The 24,558-nt window shown below is 45.5% G+C and overlaps 1 protein-coding gene across 5 annotated transcripts in view; it reads right to left on the bottom strand.

Annotated features, from left to right (window-relative positions):
* Window positions 1–2,468: 2,468 nt before the first annotated feature.
* c7h8orf34 (chromosome 7 C8orf34 homolog) overlaps window positions 2,469–24,558 on the bottom strand; it is a 176,548-nt gene continuing 154,458 nt past the window's right edge. For 4 of the 5 annotated variants that reach the window (XM_045221165.1, XM_045221167.1, XM_045221166.1 and 1 more), the window contains 4 exons: window positions 20,409–21,010; window positions 16,529–16,625; window positions 10,786–10,844; window positions 2,469–3,564 (listed from right to left, as the gene is read on the bottom strand). In XM_045221165.1, coding sequence (XP_045077100.1) covers window positions 3,529–3,564; window positions 10,786–10,844; window positions 16,529–16,625; window positions 20,409–21,010 — 794 coding nt within the window. In that variant the 3' untranslated portion in view covers window positions 2,469–3,528. The remainder of the gene's footprint in view (window positions 3,565–10,785; window positions 10,845–16,528; window positions 16,626–20,408; window positions 21,011–24,558) is intronic. The other variant, XM_045221168.1, reaches the window with a different exon arrangement.

Here is a 24,558-nt window from a genome sequence, read left to right as displayed (position 1 = left end):
AAATCAGCTGGGCTAGACATTCTGGACCCTTTCTTTCTAAAATTAGCCGCCGAAATTGTTGCAACCCCTATTACTAGCCTGTTCAACCTCTCTTTCGTATCATCTGAGATCCCCAGAGATTGGAAAGCTGCCGCGGTCATCCACCTCTTCAAAGGGGGTGACACTCTAGATCCACATTTTTACAGACCTATATCCATCTATCTATCCATCTATCCATCGAAAGTATTTGAAAGCCAAGTTAACAAACAGATCACTGACCATTTCGAATCCCACCGTACCTTCTCCGCTATGCAATCTGGTTTCCGAGCTGGTCATGGGTGCACCTCAGCCACGCTCAAGGTCCTAAACGATATAATAACCGCGATCGATAAAAGACAGTACTGTGTAGCCATCTTCATCGACCTGGCCATGGCTTTTGACTCTGTCAATCACTGCATTCTTATTGGCAGACTAAATAGCCTTGGTTTCTCAAATGACTGCCTCGCCTGGTTCACTAACTACTTCTCAGATAGAGTTCAATGTGTCAAATCGGAGGGCCTGTTGTCTGGACCTCTGGCAGTCTCTATGGGGGTGCCACAGGGTTAAATTCTTGGGCCGACTCTATTCTCTGTCTATATCAATGATGTCGCTCTTGCTGCTGGTGACTCTCAGATCCTCCTCTACGCAGACGACTCCATTTTGTATACATCTGGCCCTTTACTGGACACTGTGTTAACAAACCTCCAAACGAGCTTCAATGCCATACAGCACTCCTTCCGTGGCCTCCAACTGCTCTTAAACGCTAGTAAAACTAAATGCATGCTCTTCAATCGAACGCTGCTTGCACCCGCCCGCCCGATTAGAATCACTACTCTCGGCGGGTCTGACTTAGAATATGTGGACAACTACAAATACCTAGGTGTCTGGTTAGACCGTAAACTCTCCTTCCAGACTCACATTAAGCATCTCCAATCCAAAGCTAAATCTAGAATTGGCTTCCTACTTCGCAACAAAGCCTCCTTCACTCATGCTGCTAAACATGCCCTCGTAAAACTGACTATCCTACCGATCCTTAACTTCGGCGATGTCATTTACAAAATAGCTTCCAACACTCTACTCAGCAAATTCGATGTAGTCTATCACAGTGCCATCCGTTTTGTCACCAAAGCCCCATATACTACCCACCATTGTGACCTGTACGCTCTTGTTGGCTGGCCCTCACTACATATTCGTCGCCAAACCCACTGGCTCCAGGTCATCTATAAATCACTTCTAGGCAAATCCCCACCTTATCTTAGATCATTGGTCATCATAGCAACACCCACCCGTAGTATGCGTTCCAGCAGGTATATCTCACTGGTCATCCCCAAAGCCAACACCTCCTTTGGCCGCCATTCCTTCCAGTTCTCTGCTGCAAATGACTGGAACGAACTGCAAAAATCTCTGAAGCTGGAGACACTTATCTCCCTCACTAACTTTAAGCATCAGTTGTCAGAGCAGCTTACCGATCACTGCACCTGTACACAGCCCATCTGTAATTAGCCCACCCAACTACCTCATCCCCATATTGTTATTTACATTGTTTTTTATTTTGCTCATTTGCACCCCAGTATCTCTATTTGCACATCATCTTCTGCACATCTATCACTCCAGTGTTAATACTAAATTGTAATTATTTTGCACTATGGCCTATTTACTGCCTTACCTCCATAACTTACTACATTTGCACACACATCTCCCGAGTGGCGCAGTGGTCTAAGGCACTGCATCACAGTGCTAGCTGTGCCACTAGAGATCCTGGTTCGAATCCAGGCTCTGTCGTAGCCGGTCGCGACCGGGAGACCCATGAGGCGGCGCACAATTGGTCCAGGGTAGGGGAGGGAATGGCCGGCAGGGATGTAGCTCAGTTGGTAGAGCATGGCGTTTGCAACGCCAGGGTTGTGGGTTCGATTCCCACGGGGGGCCAGTATTAAAAAACATTTAAAAAATAAATAATGTATGCACTCACTAACTGTAAGTTGCTCTGGATAAGAGTGTCTGCTAAATGACTAAAATGTAATATAGATTTTCTATTGTGTTATTGACTGTACGTTTTGTTTATTCCATATGTAACTCTGTGTTGTTGTTGTTTTTATCGCACTGCTTTGCTTTATCTTGGCCAGGTCGCAGTTGTAAATGAGAACTTGTTCTCAACTGGCTTACCTGGTTAAATAAAGGTGAAATAAATAAATACATTTAAAAAATCAAGCACAGCTAACGCATTTGAAATTATTAAAAAATAGTATTTAAACCCAGGTCTGTCTGGTTTGGATGAAAAAAGGGTAGAGCAATAATAGATTATGTATGCGTTCCAAATTGCACCCCATTTCCTTTATAGTGCACTACTTTTGACCAGCGCCCATAGTGCACACTATATAGGCAACAGAGTACAATTTGGGACACATCCATTGTGTTATGATAGGTTTAATTATGTAAAAACATGGCATCAATCACATCCAGGTTTTTATTCAATGGTTCAGTCAGTGCAGAAAAAAGAAACAATATTTTCATCCATTTTGTAAGTATTTGCATGTCAATAGAAGTATAACAAAAGTCCTAGCTACAAAAGGAACAGTCGTAGATCAACATAACAGTGTAGACCAGGATTGTTAACTTTCCCAAACTGTCCAGGTTTTCCTGAGAAATCCTGGTAGGAGGAATCGGGATTCCAGACTTCCTGCTTATTATCTCCAGATTCCGAGAATATTGCAACTGTGATTTCTGGAAAACCTGAGAACTTTGGGAAATTAACCTTAATTTAGCAACCCTTATCAGGGGCAAGTTCAATAAGGTGACGTTAGTTCTCTAAAGTCGCAGGCTCCTGAACAGACCCATGGTGTGATGAATAAACAATCTACAAGTTATTAACAGAATTTAGAATGAAGGAAAATAGAATGAACAGAATTTAGTGTGAAAGAAGGAAGAATATCCTCTTCAAATCAAGGTGAGTATCTGAACCAAAGCCTGCATACCAGCTACTGTTTTTTAAAACAATGCAACTTTAGTAATAAAATAAAAACAGATCTGGGATCAGGCTATAGAATGTAGTGTGGGAAAAATCATCTTCAATTCAAGGTGAATATCTGCTCCATTATTTTATTCCCTTGAAAACCATTCTGCTTTAAAAACCTCCAGCCCTTAAGTGCCTATCCAGAGATTGGTTCTATACAGTACATGTGTTACAGTCTCAAAGTATGCATCTAGCTTCAAGAAAAAAGTATGGCAACAACTAAATGCTTTTTTTCCCTCTTTCAAATCCCCCAAAGAGGTAAGCATGCAAAAATAGCAAACACAAAGAAATAGTTATATTTCATACTTCATACTTTAAAGTCGTCATATTTTCTACAATAGTTCACACATCTTGGCGCTATATGGTCTAAGAAATATCAACCTCTGTGGAAAAAGTATACAATCTTTTTTTATATTTCTCACTGAGTGAATTATAAAAAATAATGGTCTCTGTACACAATATTGAAAATGCCCAGTGGTTTGCATAATTATTTGATTGGATCAATGTCTCTCTCTCTGGTCTTCATCACTATAGGCCTGTGAAAACACACACACACACACAAAGACGAAAACATCAGTCTCCTTAGAAACCAAGATTCAGACACAATTCAACAACCAACCGCTAATAAGAAATAATAGCCTGAGCAATTACAATAAAACCGACTTTAATATTTGAACATGTCAAAGATAAACATGAGTTGGAAAATGAGTATGAGGCCTGGTTGGTTGGGGACCGAGAGAGACGGTTCCAGAGGGCTCTGAGTTCTGGGGCTGCGTCCCAAATGGCACCCTATTCCCTATATAGTGCACAATTTTTTACCAGAGCCCTATAGGCCCTGGTCAAAAGAAGTGCACTATATAGGGAATAGGGTGCCATCTGGGACACAGCCATATGGGATATGAGTGATAGTGCATGGTGACTTCAGCACCCTGAGTTGGGGTTTGGGTTGGTTGTTACTATAGTTACTGTGGCAGCATTGTTAGCTCATGGCGTGTCAGATAGCCAAAGTGTCGCCCCGACCAGGGCCTCTCTAACATCTCTCTGTAGGCTCTCTCTCTATCTATCTCTCCCTCCCTCTCTATCGATCTCTCACTCTCCAACCTGGCGCTCTCTTTCTCCATCTCTCTCTCTCACTCTCTGTCCCTCACTCTTTCTCTCTCCAGACTGTCACACGCTCTCTCTCTCTCTTGCTCTCTCTCCCTCCGTTCTCCCTCCCTCTCTCTCTCTCTGACTCTGGGAACTGTGGGCAGAACTTGTCGACCAGCTAGCGCTACAAGAAGGCAGAACCACAGAGAACCTCCTCTAACCAACCAGACACTCTCTGTCTGCGTCCCAAATGGCCCCCAGGTTCTGGTCAAAGGTAGTGCACTATATAGGGAATAGGGTGCCGTTTGGGACACACACTTTCCCTCTGACCAAACCTTCTGTAAAGACTTGACGCTGTCTGTCTGCAGTGAGTTTAAACACTGTAAACACTGTTCCCTCTGCACCCAACACTGACTTAATGGAACTGGGTATCAGAGGTGCCTTTCTCCTTCTCTCTCTCACTCTCACCCTCTCTCGCTCCAAAATGGCCGATGTCCACCAATCGCATTGCAGAGCAAGTACGTCTTCCAATCTAAGGACTCATTGGTGGGTCTATAAAGGAAAGTGGAGGCTTCTGAGTCACCTATTGCAAGTTGCCGGGGCAACATACACTGCAGTGGTTGCCGGGGACTGAGTGAGGTCATTGACAGACAGACATGGAGGCTCTGTCAAATAAAGTCGCCTCTCGTCCCTAATGGGATAAAGAAATCGTCTCAACCCAACGCGATGGCTTCAGACACTACTAATGAGAAACAGACCGGCTGATATTATGGTGTTATTGGATGGCTTTTTGATCCATATAATAATATATCATAATATCACAATGATATAGCATAATATAATCCATATTACTATAATCCATGACTGCTACCTGGTATAAAGCCTTTGCAAGACTAGATCGTTATGCTTTTGAGTGTAAATTATGTTACACCTTTAGGAGTCAAGTTGAAATATGTTACAGTTTTCAAAACGTATACTGTATATGACAGACTGGTTGATTTCTGGTCTTATAGGATGGCTTTTTCATCCATATAATCATGTAATCATAATATAATCTATATACTGTAATCATATCCATGCTACCTGGTACTGTATAGTGACTTTTGGTAGTCTCCCACTGGGCACACACTGGTTGAATCAACGTTGTTTCCACGTAATTTCAATTAAATGATGTTGAAGCCGTGTGGAATAGATGTTGAATTGACATCTGTGCCCAGTGGACTGGTAGACCACGTTTTTATGATGTTATTGTGAAACCCATATTTTACCATATTTTGCAAAAATATGTAACAGTTTTAAGAGTAAAGCTTGAATAACATGATAGGATTTTCAAAATGGGAATATGACAGAGAGATGATTGTTGATTATGACTATACAGTGAGGGAAAAAAGTATTTGATCACCTGCTGATTTTGTACGTTTGCCCACTGAAAAAGAAATGATCAGTCTAGAAATTTTAATGGTAGGTTTATTTGAACAGTGAGAGACAGAATAACAACAAAAAAATCCAGAAAAACACATGTCAAGAATGTTATAAATTGATTTGCATTTTAATGAGGGAAATAAGTATTTGACCCCCTCTCAATCAGAAAGATGTCTGGCTCCCAGGTGTCTTTTATACAGGTAATGAGCTGAGATTAGGAGCACACTCTTAAAGGGAGTGTTCCTAATCTCAGCTTGTTACCTGTATAAAAGACACCTGTCCACAGAAGCAATCAATTATTCAGATTCCAAACTCTCCACCATGGCCAAGCCCAAATAGCTCTCCAAGGATGTCAGGGACAAGATTGTAGACTTACACAAGGCTGGAATGGGCTACAAGGCCATCGCCAAGCAGCTTGGTGAGAAGGTGACAACAGTTGGTGCGATTATTCGCAAATGGAAGAAACACAAAAGTACTGTCAATCTCCTCGGCCTGGGGCTCCATGCAAGATCTCACCTCGTGGAGTTGCAATGACCATGAGAACGGTGAGGAATCAGCCCAGAACTACACGGGAGGATCTTGTCAATGATCTCAAGGCAGCTGGGACCATAGTCACCAAAAAAACAATTGGTAACACACTATGCCGTGAGGGACTGAAATCCTGCAGCGCCCGCAAGGTCCCCCTGCTCAAGATAGCACATATACAGGGCCGTCTGAAGTTTGCCAATGAACATCTGAATGATTCAGAGGAGAACTGGTAACCAGAGTCGTTCAAGGGAATTCGGGACATGGGTGACTAGTTAACGTTAGCTTGGCTCTCTCTGTGTGTTCGTGCCGTGGGAGGAGGATTTTTTTCGTTGGCAGAAGGCAATGGCTAGCTAGTATGCTAACTATTCTAGCTAACTAACTGGCTGAATAAGTTGACGACGGACTCGCTCAAGCTGTCGGGACTAACCCACAACGTTAGACACGGACACGAATGATCTGCTTGGTGTGTTGACACACTGGTGGTTTGTTGTGGCCGAGTATTGGTGCTAAACCGTGTTGTTGGAGGCTGGCATGCTAGTTGGCTGTGGCGTCATAGGATTCGGTGTCCTGGACGGTTTTCACGGAAGAATACTGTACCAAGTTAGCTAGTGAATAAACTAAGTTAGTCTATTCCTAGAAAACATTGAACCGCTGTAGTTTACAACAATTATAGTTTCTGAGGTGGAAGTTGGGAGAGTTATATTTGGGTGTTTCAGTGAATCGTAAGTGAGGGAGGCCCCGCTCTCTCGCTTTCCCAGATGTTTAGTTCATTTCATTCCGATCTCCTTTGCATTATTGTAGCCATTTTCTGTAGCCTGTCAACTATGCGTCTGTCTATCCCTGTTCTCTCCTCTCCGCACAGGCTATACAAACGCCTCACATCGCGTGGCTGCTGCCACTCTAACCTGGTGGTCCCTGCGCGCACGACCCACGTGGAGTTCCAGGTCTCCGGCAGCCTCTGGAACTGCCGTTCTGCGGCCCACAAGGCAGAGTTAATCTCAGCCTATGCTACCCTCCAGTCCCTCAACTTCTTGGCGCTGACGGAAACATGGATTACTACTGAAAACACTGCTACTCCTACTGCTCTCTCCTCGTCTGACCATGTATTCTCACAAACCCCGAGAGCATCTGGTCAGCGGTGTGGTGGCACAGAAATCCTCATCTCTCCCAAGTGGACATTCTCTCTTTTTCCCCTGACCCATCTGTCTATCTCCTCATTTGAATTCCATGCTGTCACAGTCACTAGCCCATTCAAGCTTAACATCCTTATCATTTATCGCCCTCCAGGTTCCCTTGGAGAGTTCATCAATGAGCTTGACGCCTTGATAAGTTCCTGTCCTGAGGATGGCTCACCCCTCACAGTTCTGGGTGACTTCAACCTCCCTACGTCTACCTTTGACTCATTTCTCTCTGCCTCCTTCTTTCCACTCCTCTCCTCTTTTGACCTCACCCTCTCACCGTCCCCCCCTACTCACAAGGCAGGCAATACGCTTGACCTCATCTTTACTAGATGCTGTTCTTCTACTAATCTCACTGCAACTCCCCTCCATGTCTCCGACCACTACTTTGTATCCTTTTCTCTCTCGCTCTCCTCCAACACTACTCACTCTGCCCCTACTCAGATGGTAATGCGCCGTCGCAACATTCGCTCTCTCTCTCCCGCTACTCTCTCCTCTTCCATCCTATCATCTCTTCCCTCTGCTCAATCCTTCTCTCTCCAATCTCCTTATTCTGCTTCCTCAACCCTCCTCTCCTCCCTTTCTGGATGTCCCCTATCCTCCCGGCCAGCTCGGTCCTCCCCTCCTGCTCCGTGGCTTGACGACTCATTGCGAGCTCACAGAACAGGGCTCCGGGAAGCCAAGCGGAAATGGAGGAAAACTAGACTCCCTGTGGACCTGGCATCTTTTCACTCCCTCCTCTCTACATTTTCTTCCTCTGTTTCTGCTGCTAAAGCCAATTTCTACCACTCTAAATTCCAAGCATCTGCCTCTAACCATAGGAAGCTCTTTGCCACCTTCTCCTCCCTGCTGAATCCTCCTCCCCCCCCCGCCCCCCCCTACCTCTCTGTGGATGACTTCGTCAACCATTTTGAAAAGAAGGTTGACGACATCCGATCCTCGTTTGTTAAGTCAAATGACACTGCTGGTCCTGCTCACACTGCCCTACCCTATGCTTTGACTTCTTTCTCCCCTCTCTCTCCAGATGAAATCTTGGGACTTGTGACAGCCGGCCGCCCAACAACCTGCCCGCTTGACCCTATCCCCTCCTCTCTTCTCCAGACCATTTCCGTAGAACTTCTCCCTTACCTCACCTCGCTCATCAACTCATCCTTGACCGCTGGCTATGTCCCTTCCAACCCTCCGATGTCAACAACTACAGACCAGTATCCCTTCTTTCTTTTCTCTCCAAAACTCTTGAGTGTGCCGTCTTTAGCCAACTCTCTTGCTATCTCTCTCAGAATGACCTTCTTGATCCAAACCAGTCAGGTTTCAAGACTGGTCATTCAACTGAGACTGCTCTTCTCTGTGTCACGGAGGCTCTCCGCACTGCTAAAGCTAACTCTCTCTCCTCTGCTCTTGTCCTTCTAGACCTGTCTGCTGCCTTTGATACTGTGAACCATCAGATCCTCCTCTCCACCCTCTCCGAGTTGGGCATCTCCGGCGCGGCTCACTCTTGGATTGTGTCCTACCTGACAGGTCGCTCCTACCAAGTGGCATGTCGAGAATCTGTCTCTGCACCACATGCTCTCACCACTGGTGTCCCCCATGGCTCAGTTCTAGGCCCTCTCCTATTCTCGCTATACACCAAGTCACTTGGCTCTGTCATATCCTCACATGGCCTCTCCTATCATTGCTACGCAGACGACACACAACTAATCTTCTCCTTTCCCCCTTCTGATAACCAGGTGGCGAATCGCATCTCTGCATGTCTGGCTGACATATCAGTGTGGATGACGGATCACCACCTCAAGCTGAACCTCGGCAAGACGGAGCTGCTCTTCCTCCCGGGGAAGGACTGCCCGTTCCATGATCTCGCCATCACGGTTGACAACTCCGTTGTGTCCTCCTCCCAGAGTGCGAAGAGCCTTGGCGTGACCCTGGACAACACCCTGTCGTTCTCCGCTAACATCAAGGCGTTGACCCGATCCTGTAGGTTCATGCTCTACAACATTCTGAGAGTACGACCCTGCCTTACACAGGAAGCGGCACAGGTCCTAATCCAGGCACTTGTCATCTCCTGTCTGGATTACTGCAACTCGCTGTTGGCTGGGCTCCCTGCCTGTGTCATTAAACCCCTACAACTCATCCAGAATGCCGCAGCCCGTCTGGTGTTCAACCTTCCCAAGTTCTCTCACGTCACCCCGATCCTCCGCACACTCCACTGGCTTCCAGTTGAAGCTCGCATCTGCTACAAGACCATGGTGCTTGCCTACAGAGCTGTGAGGGGAACGGCACCTCCGTACCTTCAGGCTCTGATCAGTCCCTACACCCAAACGAGGGCATTGCGTTCATCCACCTCTGGCCTGCTGGCCCCACTACCTCTGCGGAAGCACAGTTCCCGCTCAGCCCAGTCAAAACTGTTCGCTGCTCTGGCACCCCAATGGTGGAACAAGCTCCCTCACGATGCCAGGACAGCGGAGTCACTCACCACCTTCCGAAGACACTTGAAACCCCACCTCTTTAAGGAATACCTGGGATAGGATAAAGTAATCCTTCTAACCCCCCTTTACCCCACCCCCCAAAAAAAATAATATATATTGTAAAGTTGTTATCCCACTGGCTATAAGGTGAATGCACCAATTTGTAAGTCGCTCTGGATAAGAGTGTCTGCTAAATGACGTAAATGTAATGTAAATGTAACTGGGTGAAAGTGTTGTGGTCAGATGAGACCAAAATGGAGCTCTTTGGCATCAACTCAACTCGCCGTGTTTGGAGGAGGAGGAATGCTGCCTATGACCCCAAGAACACCATCCCCACCGTCAAACATGGAGGTGGAAACATCATGCTTTGGGGTTGTTTTTCTGCTAAGGGGACAGGACAACTTCACCGCATCAAAGGGACGATGGACGGGGCCATGTACCGTCAAATCTTGGGTGAGAACCTCCTTCCCTCAGCCAGGGCATTGAAAATGGGTCGTGGATGGGTATTCCAGCATGACAATGACCCAAAACACACGGCCAAGGCAACAAAGGAGTATCTCAAGAAGAAGCACATTAAGGTTCTGGAGTGGCCTAGCCAGTCTCCAGACCTTAATCCCATAGAAAATCTGTGGAGGGAGCTGAAGGTTCGAGTTGCCAAACATCAGCCTCGAAACCTTAATGACTTGGAGAAGATCTGCAAAGAGGAGCGGGACAAAATCCCTCCTGAGATGTGTGCAAACCTAGTGGCCAACTACAAGAAACGTCTGACCTCTGTGATTGCCAACAAGGGTTTAGCCACCAAGTACTAAGTAATGTTTTGCAGAGGGGTCAAATACTTATTTCCCTCATTAAAATGCAAATCAATTTATAACATTTTTGACATGCGTTCTGCTGGATTTTTTTTTTTTTATTCTGTCTCTCACTGTTCAAATAAACCTACCATTAAAATTATAGACTGATCATGTCTTTGTCAGTGGGCAAACTTACAAAATCAGCAGGGGATCAAATACTTTTTTCCCTCACTGTAGTTGATTGGGTTATTTTATTGTTGTGATTATGATTGATTGTGACAGACTAGTACCTTTGGGTTTAGATGCTCACCTGAGAACACTGATCTCTTATTGGCATCTTGTACCCCACCTGTGAATACATAAGAACAGACAATAACACTAATTAGTCTACATAACTGGGACTGACTGACATCCCATCCAATGTGCCAACATATTGTAGCGATTTCAGGGGGATTCCAGCTGGGACTCTTTTGGAGGAGTTTGTGACACTCTCATCAAGGGTTGCTGCCAATAGCATATCAAAAAATAACACTATCAGCACCCAGCAAACTAACTACATAGACACCAATCATTATAATAATAATAATAATATGCCATTTAGCAGACGCTTTTATCCAAAGCGACTTACAGTCATGCGTGCATACATTTTTTTTTGTGTATGGGTGGTCCCGGGGATCGAACCCACTACCTTGGCGTTACAAGCGCCGTGCTCTACCAGCTGAGCTACAGAGGACCACCTTATAGAGACGTTGGCAGTTGTATACACACATGACCCTGTTAATTCATCAAGTTAAAGCAAAAATACACAAAACAAATATCTGAAAGGAAAAATCCACTAAAAAACTATTTCACATTTACATTTACGTCATTTAGCAGACACTCTTATCCAGAGCGACTTACAAATTGGTGCATTCACCTTATAGCCAGTGGGATAACAACTTTACAATATATATTATTTTTTTTGGGGGGTGGGGTAAAGGGGGGTTAGAAGGATTACTTTATCCTATCCCAGGTATTCCTTAAAGAGGTGGGGTTTCAAGTGTCTTCGGAAGGTGGTGAGTGACTCCGCTGTCCTGGCATCGTGAGGGAGCTTGTTCCACCATTGGGGTGCCAGAGCAGCGAACAGTTTTGACTGGGCTGAGCGGGAACTGTGCTTCCGCAGAGGTAGGGGGGCCAGCAGGCCAGAGGTGGATGAACGCGATACCCTCGTTTGGGTGTAGGGACTGATCAGAGCCTGAAGGTACGGAGGTGCCGTTCCCCTCACAGCTCCGTAGGCAAGCACCATGGTCTTGTAGCAGATGCGAGCTTCAATTGGAAGCCAGTGGAGTGTGCGGAGGAGCGGGGTGACTTGAGAGAACTTGGGAAGGTTGAACACCAGACGGGCTGCGGCATTCTGGATGAGTTGTAGGGGTTTAATGGCACAGGCAGGGAGCCCAGCCAACAGCGAGTTGCAGTAATCCAGACGGGAGATCACAAGTGCCTGGATTAGGACCTGTGCCGCTTCCTGTGTAAGGCAGGGTCGTACTCTCCGAATGTTGTAGAGCATGAACCTACAGGATCGGGTCACCGCCTTGATGTTAGCGGAGAACGACAGGGTGTTGTCCAGGGTCACGCCAAGGCTCTACGCACTCTGGGAGGAGGACACAACGGAGTTGTCAACCGTGATGGCGAGATCATGGAACGGGCAGTCCTTCCCCGGGAGGAAGAGCAGCTCCGTCTTGCCGAGGTCCAGCTTGAGGTGGTGATCCGTCATCCACACTGATATGTCTGCCAGACATGCAGAGATGTGATTCGCCACCTGGTTATCAGAAGGTGGAAAGGAGAAGATTAGTTGTGTGTCGTCTGCGTAGAAATGATAGGAGAGGCCATGTGAGGATATGACAGAGCCAAGTGACTTGGTGTATAGCGAGAATAGGAGAGGGCCTAGAACTGAGCCCTGGGGGACACCAGTGGTGAGAGCACGTGGTGCAGAGACAGATTCTCGCCATGCCACTTGGTAGGAGCGACCGGTCAGGTAGGACGCAATCCAAGAGTGAGCTGCGCCGGAGATGCCCAGCTCGGAGAGGGTGGAGAGGAGGATCTGATGGTTCACAGTATCAAAGGCAGCAGACAGGTCTAGAAGGACAAGAGCAGAGGAGAGAGAGTTAGCTTTAGCAGTGCGGAGAGCCTCCGTGACACAGAGAAGAGCAGTCTCAGTTGAATGACCAGTCTTGAAACCTGACTGGTTTGGATCAAGAAGGTCATTCTGAGAGAGATAGCAAGAGAGTTGGCTAAAGACGGCACACTCAAGAGTTTTGGAGAGAAAAGAAAGAAGGGATACTGGTCTGTAGTTGTTGACATCGGAGGGTTGAAAGGGACATAGCCAGCGGTCAAGGATGAGTTGATGAGCGAGGTGAGGTAAGGGAGAAGGTCACCGGAGATGGTCTGGAGAAGAGGATAGGGTCAAGCGGGCAGGTTGTTGGCTGGCCGGCCGTCACAAGTCGCAAGATTTTATCTGGAGAGAGAGGGGAGAAAGAAGTCAAAGCATAGGGTAGGGCAGTGTGAGCAGGACCAGCAGTATCATTTGACTTAACAAACGAGGATCGGATGTCGTCAACCTTCTTTTCAAAATGGTTGACGAAGTCATCCACAGAGAGGGAGGAGGGGGGAGGGGGAGGAGGATTCAGCAGGGAGGAGAAGGTGGCAAAGAGCTTCCTAGGGTTAGAGGCAGATGCTTGGAATTTAGAGTGGTAGAAAGTGGCTTTAGCAGCAGAAACAGATGAAGAAAATGTAGAGAGGAGGGAGTGAAAAGATGCCAGGTCCGCAGGGAGTCTAGTTTTCCTCCATTTCCTGCCCGGAGCCCTGTTCTGTGAGCTCGCAATGAGTCATCAAGCCACGGAGCAGGAGGGGAGGACCGAGCCGGCCGGGAGGATAGGGGACATAGAGAGTCAAAGGATGCAGAAAGGGAGGAGAGGAGGGTTGAGGAGGCAGAATCAGGAGATTGGAGGGAGAAGGATTGAGCAGAGGGAAGAGATGATAGGATGGAAGAGAGTAGCGGGAGAGAGAGAGCGAAGGTTGCAACGGCGCATTACCATCTGAGTAGGGGCAGAGTGAGTAGTGTTGGAGGAGAGCGAGAGAGAAAAGGATACAAAGTAGTGGTCGGAGACATGGAGGGGAGTTGCAGTGAGATTAGTAGAAGAACAGCATCTAGTAAAGATGAGGTCAAGCGTATTGCCTGCCTTGTGAGTAGGGGGGGACGGTGAGAGGGTGAGGTCAAAAGAGGAGAGGAGTGGAAAGAAGGAGGCAGAGAGAAATGAGCCAAAGGTAGACGTAGGGAGGTTGAAGTCACCCAGAACTGTGAGGGGTGAGCCATCCTCAGGAAAGGAACTTATCAAGGTGTCAAGCTCATTGATGAACTCTCCAAGGGAACTATGTTTTAGTATTTATTGCATTACGCCACTGTTGATGCAGTCCCAAAATGTTTTGCACGTCAGCAGTGGACTAATGAAAAAAATACCAAAATATAGTTTTTAAGTGGAGTTTTCCTTTAAGTTTAATAATTTGGGTAGTTAGTCTGAGACATGAGCCACATGATGGTTGGGAGGAGAAGGGGACAGGAGGGGGACTGACTATTCCATTGACTACAGACTACTTTCATCTCATTGAGGTCGCTGCGGTTACCCCATTGTGGAAGTCTCTAGAATAACAGGAAATAGCTATGGATGGCTTTTTTCTTTATTATGTAGCTCTGTGCCATAGACTTGGCGCCAGCTCAGACACACAAACCAAGGCACTGGCATGGCAGCAGAGATGAGGGGAGAGGGGCTGGGAAGGGAGGGGGGGTGTCACTGTGCCAATGAGCTAAGACACATACATCTAACGACACACACACACACACACACATACACACACACACACACACACACATGCACACACACACATGCACGCACACACTTACTGAGTCAGTCAGCAGCCATCACACCCCATGAGCCCTCTCTCACGCCTAACATGACTTTCTCACGTCTTGCAGCTGGGCATTTCTTTCTCTCCTTCTCACTGTCTTTCTCTTGCTACCTCTCTTCTCCATCTCTCTCTCCCTCTCTCTCCCTCTCTCTCTCTCCCCTCTCCTCCTCCACCTCTCTCTCTCCCTCTCTCTCCCCTCTCCTCCTCCTCCACCTCTCTCTCTCCGTCTCTCTCCCCTCTCATCCTCTCCCTCTCCCTCCCCTCTCCTCCTCAACCTCTTTCTCTCCCTCCCTCTCTCCAGTAGTGTGTGGCTTGTATCCTTTTCTAAACACATCATTGCCATAGTATATTAGCTAAATACATTCACTCACTTCACCAGATATATTCCTTTGGCACGACTAGCCTCCATACTCAAGAGAGACCTGTCATGTAGGCTTACGGTTCCATTTGATTGCCGCCATTTTGCGTAACGCAATGTTTGGTTTGACTTGGAATTCCTGCCTGCATCCCAAATGGCACGCTATTCCCTATATAGTGCACTACTTTTGACCAGAACCATATGGGCCCTGGTCAAAGGTAGCGCACTACATAGGGAATAGGGTGGCATTTGGGACACAATAAATGATACATTATTTGCAGGACATTGCTGTCACTGTTCTGGGATAGAGAGGAATTAGGGTCAAATGACAGATTCAGCTTGATACATAAATGAAATTAATTTACTTCAACATGAACAGAATTCTGTACGATGAACTGTACTTACACTGTAGCGGTAGAATCGACCCACACTGAAGAAGTTGGCTATGTGTGAATATGCACTCTCCTTCTGTATGTTTTTTCAATGACAGAGACCGGCATGCAATAAAGGGGAGACAGAGAGAAGGGAGATACTGAGTTGGGCCGGTAGGTGCCGGGATTCGTGCCCACGCAGTCAGGGGAATCGTATATGTGCTGAAGGCGGTGGTCTTAACTACAAGGCCACCATCAGGCTTATGTACAGTATGTGTGTTCATTGACACATTTCTAAAATACCAGGATCTGAAGCCATCTCTGAGGATGTGGCGATACGCAACTCTCACCATAAAAGTTAAGAGAACGTTCATTTGACGGTTTCATAGGACCATTGAGACCATATTAGATTATTATTTATTACATATTAATAATTATTACATATTACTACATTCAACTGATTTATTGAATTGAACATCAAGAGGGGAGGTCTGATATAATTATTTCATGTTCAAAGATGGAGGCTGCATCCCAAATGGCACCCTATTCCCTATATAGTGTACTACTTTTGCCCAGAGCCCTATGGGCCCTGTAGGGAATAGGGTGCAATTTGGGATGCGTACCTAGTGATGTCATGTTCAAAGGACAGAGAGAGAGAGTAGTGTCGTACCCAAGCCAGACTTATATAACGATTTATGGATTCATGAGATGCAATGGAGAGTCCTTCATGTCCATCGACTAGCTCTTAAAGTGAATACATCTCTTAAAGTACGGCAGGAGATGTAATCTTCGACAATATCAACAACCTTATCCACCCAGAAATCACATATTCAAGCTTTTAAAACTTCACAAGATGTCTGCCTCCTGTGTAGCAAGGGTAATTTCATGCCTAAACTCTCATTGTCTTCTACTGAATTTAACAGTGTACATTAAGGTATAGATCCCCTCTTTTAGGCCGTTGAAAAGCCATACTTTGTATATTAATCACTGAAAATTTGAGTAATGACATGAATAAATTGAACTAAGGAAATGACAGTGTGTGGCTAATGGCATTAAGAGAGCGATCAGTCATCTTATGGACAGTAGAATACCACTGACTTCATGAGAAAGTTTAACACTGTGAAACACTGAGGAAAAATGACTTCCCCTTGTGAGTCAGTATGGGAGAGAGACGAGAAAAAGAAAGGTGGGGAGAGAAATAAACATCAAAGAGGATAAAGATGGAAAGAGAGATAGAAAGAGAGTGATAAAGGGAGAGAGAGCGAGATACAGAGAGAGAGAAAGAGAGAGACAGGGACAGAAAGAGAAAAAGAGCAGAGGAAGAGAGGGAGTGGATGAAAAGTGTAAGGCACGCTTACTCACACTTGTCCTGCTCAGGTGGTTCCAGAATGTCACTCTCTGTGTCACTGGGAACGTGCCATGGCTGTCTGATGGCCTGCAGCTGCTGGTAGAACTCATCCTGGAGGAGAGGAGATGGGATGGTTGGAAAGGCGATGGGAGGAGAGGAGAGGGGGGGAGGGTAGGGGAGGAGACATTACAGGGTTGACTCATGCTGTAGGTAAACAACATAGATTACAAAACGACCTACCAATCATTTTGAGAGGTTGTTTTTAAGTTTAACAAAGATAATACACAGGTTATTTGATGGAAAGCTGCATACAGTGCATTCGGAAAGTATTCAGACCCCTTGACTTTTTCCACATTTTGTTACGTTACAGCTTTATTCTAAAACGGTTTAAATTAAAATGTTTCCTCATCAATCTATACACTTAATGACAAAGCGAAAACAGGTTTGTAGAAATTTTAGCACATTGATTCAAAATATAAACATAAATACCCTATTTACATAAGTATTCATACCCGTTGTTATGAGACTCGAAATTGAGCTCAGGTGCATCCTGTTTCCATTGATCATCCTTGAGATATTTCTACAACTTGATTGGAGTCCAACTATGGTAAATTCAATTGATTGGACATGATTTGGAAAGGCACACACCTGTCTATATAAGGTCCCACAGTTGACAGTGCATGTCAGAGCAAAAACCAAGCCATGAGGTCGAAGGAATTTTCCGTAGAGCTCCGAGACAGGATTGTGTCAAGGCACAGATCTGGGGAAGGGTACCAAAAGATTTCTGCAGCACTGAAGGTCCCCAAGAACACAGTGGCCTCCATCATTCTTAAATGGAATAAGTTTGGAACCACCAAGACTCTTCTTAGAGCTGGCCGCCCTACCAAACTGAGCAATCGGGGGAGAAGGGCCTTTGTCAGGGAGGTGACCAATGACCCAATGGTCACTCTGACATAGCTAAAGAGTTCCTCTGTGGAGATGGGAGAACTTTACAGAAGGACAACCATCTCTGCAATCAGGCCTTTATGGTAGAGTGGCCAGATGGAAGCCACTCCTCAGTAAAAGGCACATGACAGCCCTCTTGGAGTTTGCAAAAAGGCACCTAAAGGACTCAGACCATGAGAAACAAGATTCTCTGGTCTGATGAAACCAAGATTGAACTCTTTGGCCTGAATGACAAGCGTCACGTCTGGAGGAAACCTGGCACCATCTGGGAGACTAGTCAGGATCGAGGGAAAGATGAACGGAGCAGAGTACAGAGAGATCCTTGATGAAAACCTGCTCCAGACCGCTCAGGACCTCAGACTAGGGTGAAGGTTCTACTTCCAACAGGACAATGACCCTAAGCACACAGCCAAGACAACGCAGGAGTGGCTTCGGGACAAGTCTCTGAATGTCATTGAGTGGCCCAGCCAGAGCCCGGACTTGAACCCGATCTAACATCTCTGGAGAGACCTGAAAATAGCTGTGCAGCGACGCTCCCCATCCAACCTGACAGAGCTTGAGAGGAACTCCCCAAATACAGGTGTGCCAAGCTTGTAGCGTCACACCCAAGAAGACTCGAGGCTATAATCGCTGCCAAATGTGCTTCAACAAAGTACTGAGTGAAGGGTCTGAATACTTATGTAAATGTAATATTTCCGTTTTTTATGTTGTATACATTTGCTAAAATTTCTAAAAACCTGTTTTTGCTTTGTCATTATGGGGTATTGTGTGTAGATTGATGAGGGATTTATTTTTTTGAATACGGCTGTAACGCAACAAAATGTGGAAAAAGTCAAGGGGTCTGAATACTTTCCGAATGCACTGTACATAGCTATACATTTACAAACATAGGCCTACAACATGAACTGGGCCAAAGTTTAGAGTGAACCAGAAAAAACATGTTCATCCCAGTCAAAATTATTCGCTGCTCTGGCACCCCAATGGTGGAACAAGCTCCCCCACAACGCCAGGACAGCGGAGTCACTGACCACCTTCCGGAGACACTTGAAACCCTACCTCTTTAAGGAATACCTGGAATAGTATAAAAGTAATCCTTCTACCCCCAGCCCAACCCCCGATTTATAAAAAATAAAATAATAATTGGGTGGTTGTCCCACTGGCTATTATAAGTTGAATGCACCAATTTGTAAGTCGCTCTGGATAAGAGCGTCTGCTAAATGACGTAAATGTAAATGTAAAAATATGTATCTGATACAGCTGTTAGATGTCTGTTAGCAACTTTCACACATCGCACAGAATGTGGATCTAGCGTTCGTCGGCTGATTGTTCAGCACGCTGTGTTTTAGGGACCACCCACTGTAGACGTCTGACTGACGACATTTAGCTCGATTCTACATGTAAAATCGGTGCGCACTCGGTTTGCAAATTACTGCCGGCACTCTGTTCTGAGGTACTAAGTACTCTCGGCTGGCAAACTCTATTGGTGTGTCTGAACCTTAACATTCTGTCATTTTTAAACAATTCATTTTTATTTTTTTATTTCTAAACGTCTTGATGGTTGAAAACAGAGAAAGTCTGTCTCTCTCTCTCTCGTTGCATCTCCTTTCTCTCTCTCTTGTTCCATCTCCATCTGTCTCTCTCTCTCGCTATCTCGTTCCATCTGTCTCTCTCTCTCGCTATCTCGTTCCATCTGTCTCTCTCTCTCGCTATCTCGTTCCATCTGTCTCTCTCTCTCGCTATCTCGTTCCATCTCTCTCTCTCTCTCTCTCTCTCTCTCTCTCTCTCTCTCTCTCTCTCTCTCTCTCTCTCTCTCTCTCTCTCTCTCTCTCTCTCTCTCTCTCTCTCTCTCTCTCTCTCTCTCTCTCTCTCTCTCTCTCTCTCTCTCTCTCTCTCTCTCTCTCTCTCTCTCTCTCTCTCTCTCTCTCTCTCTCTCTCTCTCTCTCTCTCTCTCTCTCTCTCTCTCTCTCTCTCTCTCTCTCTCTCTCTCTCTCTCTCTCTCTCTCTCTCTCTCTCTCTCTCTCTCTCTCTCAGTGGACACTTGTCATCCCCCAAGTCCAGGTGGCTCCAATCATTTGTGAATCAGAATCAGGCCACTCCACTCCGCTCGCTGGTGTTTTTGATCATCTCACTAGGCATCAACCTCAAGCAACTGTCCAAAAAATACAGAGGAATCACAAAACTCCTGCCCGCGATTAATAAAGCCCTCATAAAGGGGGTCTCATATTTAACAATGTGGCTGTGAAGTAGACCATGAAAAGGAACTTGAGACAAAAAAATCCCATTGAAATATTCCCCTTTTAAGCCAGACAAATTTTTTCCACAGTGAGTAGACATCCTACTGTATGGACCTCCCATCACTATGCCAACCCCCCATGATGTCTCTCTCTGTGTGTGTGTGTGTGTGTGTGTGTTCTATGTGCCCTCACGTACTGTTACTATACATGCTCTCACGTTCTATTGCCAACCTATTACAACCTGTGATGGAACATTTTATGTTGGTGCTTTTCTATTTACCAATTTCTATGTTCTATGTTTGTGCTTTTCTATAAACCAATTTTTGTGTTCATGCAAGTGACTGATTGAACGAATCCTCACTATCAGTGTCTGCAATTTGTTTGAACCTCTCCAGCGCGCTGACAATAAACAATGATTCATTTAAGATTGACTTCGAGTGTCCCTGTGTAAGAATTTCCACGACAAACCAATTACATTACCCAAGGCATTACAATAAATTAAGGGTAAATTTCACTTCCATGACCGAAGGTTTATGGTAATTAAACCTGGGATTTTCTGTTCTTTTACACACTGGTTCATCCTAAAATGACATACTGTAGCATGACAAACTACAGTCAATTTTGAGTTATCCCTCTTATAGTTCAGGTTATGATTTTGATAGGCTGATCCTAGATCTGTGCTTAAAGGAAACTTCCCCCCGGTGTGAGTGGGTACCTCTGACAGATAGGCCCTGAGGCTGGAGGCCTTGCCCAGACTATCTGTCGTACTCAGCCCAGGAGGGGTGAGCAGGGGCCTGGGTCGAGTTGGCTGACTGGTGGGGGTCACCGGCCTGCTCCTCGACCTCCTGAACGTCACCTCCTTATGAGCCCCGTGACCTCCAACCCCTGGGGTCACGGCCGTCATGGCCGACCTGGAGGTCAGTAGGCTGTTAGGGGTCATGGGCCTGCTGCTGGGGGTTCTAGGAGTTGTAGTTCTGCTGCCGGGGTTGCTGGGAGAATTAGTTCTGTGACTGGTCGTCATGGTGAGGGAGGTTGGTTTCCGGGTGAGCAGAGGGCTAAGTTTGGGGCTGACCAGGGGGTAGCCTATGGAGCTGGGCTTGGCTGAGCGGGCACTGAGGATGGGGGACTGGGGTCTGGAGGGGGGTCTGGAGGGGGGTCTGGAGGTCTGGCCTGGTAAGGGGAGAGTGTTGGGGAGGGTGCCCCCCGGGAGGGAGGTGTGGAACAGAGGGGTGAGGAGCAGACTACTGTGGGGGCTGTTGGGGCTCCGCTGGGCTAGTTTCCCCTGCTCTGCCAGCTTGGCCAGGTCCTTCTCCACCTCTGGAGGGGCACAGAGACAAAGACAGACATGTTTTAGAATTAAATGAATTCATGACAAATAACATACTGTATAAAAGTAAGGCCAAGAGACATATGACCTGCATGGTCACCAAAATCTCTGGGCCTTATTATATTAAACAGAGAAAGGGCAAAGGAGGGCCATGTTCAGATATGCACACTTATCTTTCAAATCTTTCAAATAAAGCATCTTAACGCTCTGATTTTCATTGATGTGTGTTTCTGGACATTAAGCTCATGGTGGTCCAAATCTAAAGACACAGGATGGACTCATTTACATAACAAAACATCCCAGAATATATCACAGGCTTCATAACAGGGGAGTGGGAATGCTGCCTTTCCTTTTCATGATGTTTGCCTTAAAACCCATTTTACTGGTCATTGAAAACAATATTTACTGACTCTGTAAATTGTGGTGAATCCTGCTTCAGTTAAAATTCCAGATTTACATAAAAAATGATGGCCACATAGCATGAAATCTGTGTCCCAAATGGCACCCTATTTCCTATGTAGTGCACTACTGTTGACCAGGGCCCATAGGGCTCTGCTCAAAAGCAGTGCACTACATAGGGAGCAGGGTGCAATTTGGGACAGACCAAAGTGTTATTCCAAAATTCAGAAAATATATTTGTTTGCTCTATTGGTAGTTACAAAAACAGTTCTGTTTGTCAGAGGAGGGGATACGACTGCCAATGAGAACATCTGGGGGTAGCCTGCTCTCCGCTCCTCCTCTCATCTCCCTGTTTTTGTCCTTTTTAAGGCTCTGACGCTGTTGGGTTTTCAGCGATCCAAGCTGGAGCTGGGAGTTATCATGCGAGAGGGATATTTTCTGAAATGACTCACCACGAAGGGTTCGTACCAAACAGCACCCCATTCCCTATAGTGCACTACTTTTGACCAGAGCTCTATGGGCACTGGTCAAAAGTAGAGCACTATGTAGGGAATAGGGAGTCATTTGGGATGCACACTAACTCCCTAAGCATTCTCAGCGAACCGTGTATGTGTGACATTTAATAAATAACACGTAGTGGAAGCATTACATGTACTTCATAAACCTTGACTTCAACGATTTATGAGCGATGAGACTTCTCCAAAACAAACAACATTTCATTTTTCAACGCTTCAAAAATGCAAAACACATGTTCACTCATCGCAGATTACTACCTACAGTCGATCCACATATTGCAAAACACCACAAAACTACTATGATACTGTAGGTCAACTAATATCAAGAGCACTGAGCAGCGTTGGAGATATGATTTAAGCTTGTTTGACATTTTAAGAAGTGTGTGTCTGTGTGTATGATTTAAGTTTGTTTGAGAACACTTCTAGATTTTTTGTGTTGTATAGCATCCATTTGGCACCCTGTGTATTTAATGCCGTGATGTGAATAATTATATAGCTGGATCTGTAGTTAATTAGTTGTAACAGTCTCTTGAAACCAGACAGAGATACTACACTGTGGCCATATGTTCACTTACTGTATGTGTGTGTACGTTATACTGACATTGTGTTCTTTGTTGTTTTAAATTAACCTCAGATACTGTGTGTGTGTGTGTGTGTTTGTGTGTGTGTGTGCGTGCGTGCATGTGTGCATGCACCGTACACTAACATTGTGTCATGTGTTGTTTTAACCCATACAGTGGCTTGCGAAAGTATTCACCCCCCTTGGCATTTTTCCTATTTTGTTGCCTTACAACCTGGAATTCAAAATTGATTTGGGGGGGGGGGGTTTGTATCATTTGAATTACACAACATGCCTACCACTTTGAAGATGCAAAATATTTTTGAGGGTGAAACAAACAAGAAATAAGACAAAAAAAAACAGAAAACTTGAGCGTGCATAACTATTGTAGAGCCACCTTTTTCAGCAATTACAGCTGCAAGTCTCTTGGGGTATGTCTCTATAAGCTTGGCACATCTAGCCACTGGGATTTTTGCCCATTCTTCAAGGCAAAACTGCTCCAGCTCCTTCAAGTTGGATGGGTTCCGCTGGTATACAGCAATTTCTAAGTCATACCACAGATTCTCAATTGGATTGAGGTCTGGGCTTTGACTAGGCCATTCCAAGACATTTAAATGTTTCCCCTTAAACCACTCATGTGTTGCTTTAGCAGTATGCTTAGGGTCATTGTCCTGCTTGAAGGTCTCCGTCCCAGTCTCAAATCTCTGGAAGACTGAAACAGGTTTCACTCAAGAATTTCCCTGTATTTAGCGCCATCCATCCTTCCTTCAATTTTGTCCAGTTTCTCAGTCCCTGCCGATGAAAAACATATCCACAGCATGATGCTGCCACCACCATGCTTCACTGTGGGGATGGTGTTTCCTGGGTGATGAGAGGTGTTGGGTTTGTGCCAGACATTTTCCTTGATTGCCAAAAAGCTCAATTTTAGTCTCATCTGACCAGAGTACCTTCTTCCATATGTTTGTGGAGTCTCCCACATGACTTTTGGTGAACACCAACCGTGTTTGCTTATTTTTTTCTTTAAGCAATGGCTTTTTTCTGGCCACTCTTCCATAAAGCCCAGCTCTGTGGAGTGTACAGCTTAAAGTGGTCCTATGGACAGATACTCCAATCTCCGCTGTGGAGCTTTGCAGCTCCTTCAGGGTTATCTTTGGTCTCTTTGTGCCTCTCTGATTAATGCCCTCCTTGCCTGGTCCGTGAGTTTTGGTGGGCGGCCCTCTCTTGGTAGGTTTGTTGTGGTGCCATATTCTTTCCATTTTTTAATAATGGATTTAATGGTGCTCCGTGGGATGTTCAAAGTTTCAGATATTTTTTTATAACCCAACCCTGATCTGTACTTCTCCACAACTTTGTCCCTGACCTGCTCCTTGGTCTTCATGGTGCCGCTTGCTTGGTGGTGCCCCTTGCTTAGTGGTGTTGCAGACTCTGGGGCCTTTCAGAACAGGTGTATATACACTGATATCATGTTACAGATCATGTGACACTTAGATTGCACACAGGTGGACTTTATTTAACTAATTATGTGACTTCTGAAGGTAATTGGTTGCACCAGATCTTATTTAAGGGCTTCATAGCAAAGGGGGTGAATACATATGCATGCACCACTTTTCCATTATTAATTTTCTTGAATTATTTGAAACAAGTTATTTTTTTCATTTTACTTCACCAATTTGTACTATTTTGTGTATGTCCATTATATGAAATCCAAATAAAAATCCATTTAAATTACAGGTTGTAATGCAACAAAATAGGAAAAACACCAAGGGGGATGAATACTTTTGCAAGGCACTGTATGCTGTTATATACTGTGTTTGTAGACCTGCTGACCTCTGACCCAATAGAGCTAGATAATATAGGAGAGCATGGCTGCATCCCAAATGGCACCCTATTCCCTATATACAGTAGTGCACTACTTTTGACCAGGACCCATAGGGGAATAGGGCACCATTTGGGATGCAGACCATAAATGTACTGTATGTAGGAATGAGAATATATGAGCAACTGAGATTATGGGAAGCTTTATTTTCAGTGGATTGACAATCCCTGTTTAAAGTATCCTCCTTTT

The sequence above is a fragment of the Coregonus clupeaformis genome, chromosome 7 (genome assembly GCF_020615455.1).
Source record: "Coregonus clupeaformis isolate EN_2021a chromosome 7, ASM2061545v1, whole genome shotgun sequence".
Lineage (NCBI taxonomy): Eukaryota > Metazoa > Chordata > Actinopteri > Salmoniformes > Salmonidae > Coregonus > Coregonus clupeaformis.
This window is presented reverse-complemented; position numbering and strand designations above follow the sequence as displayed.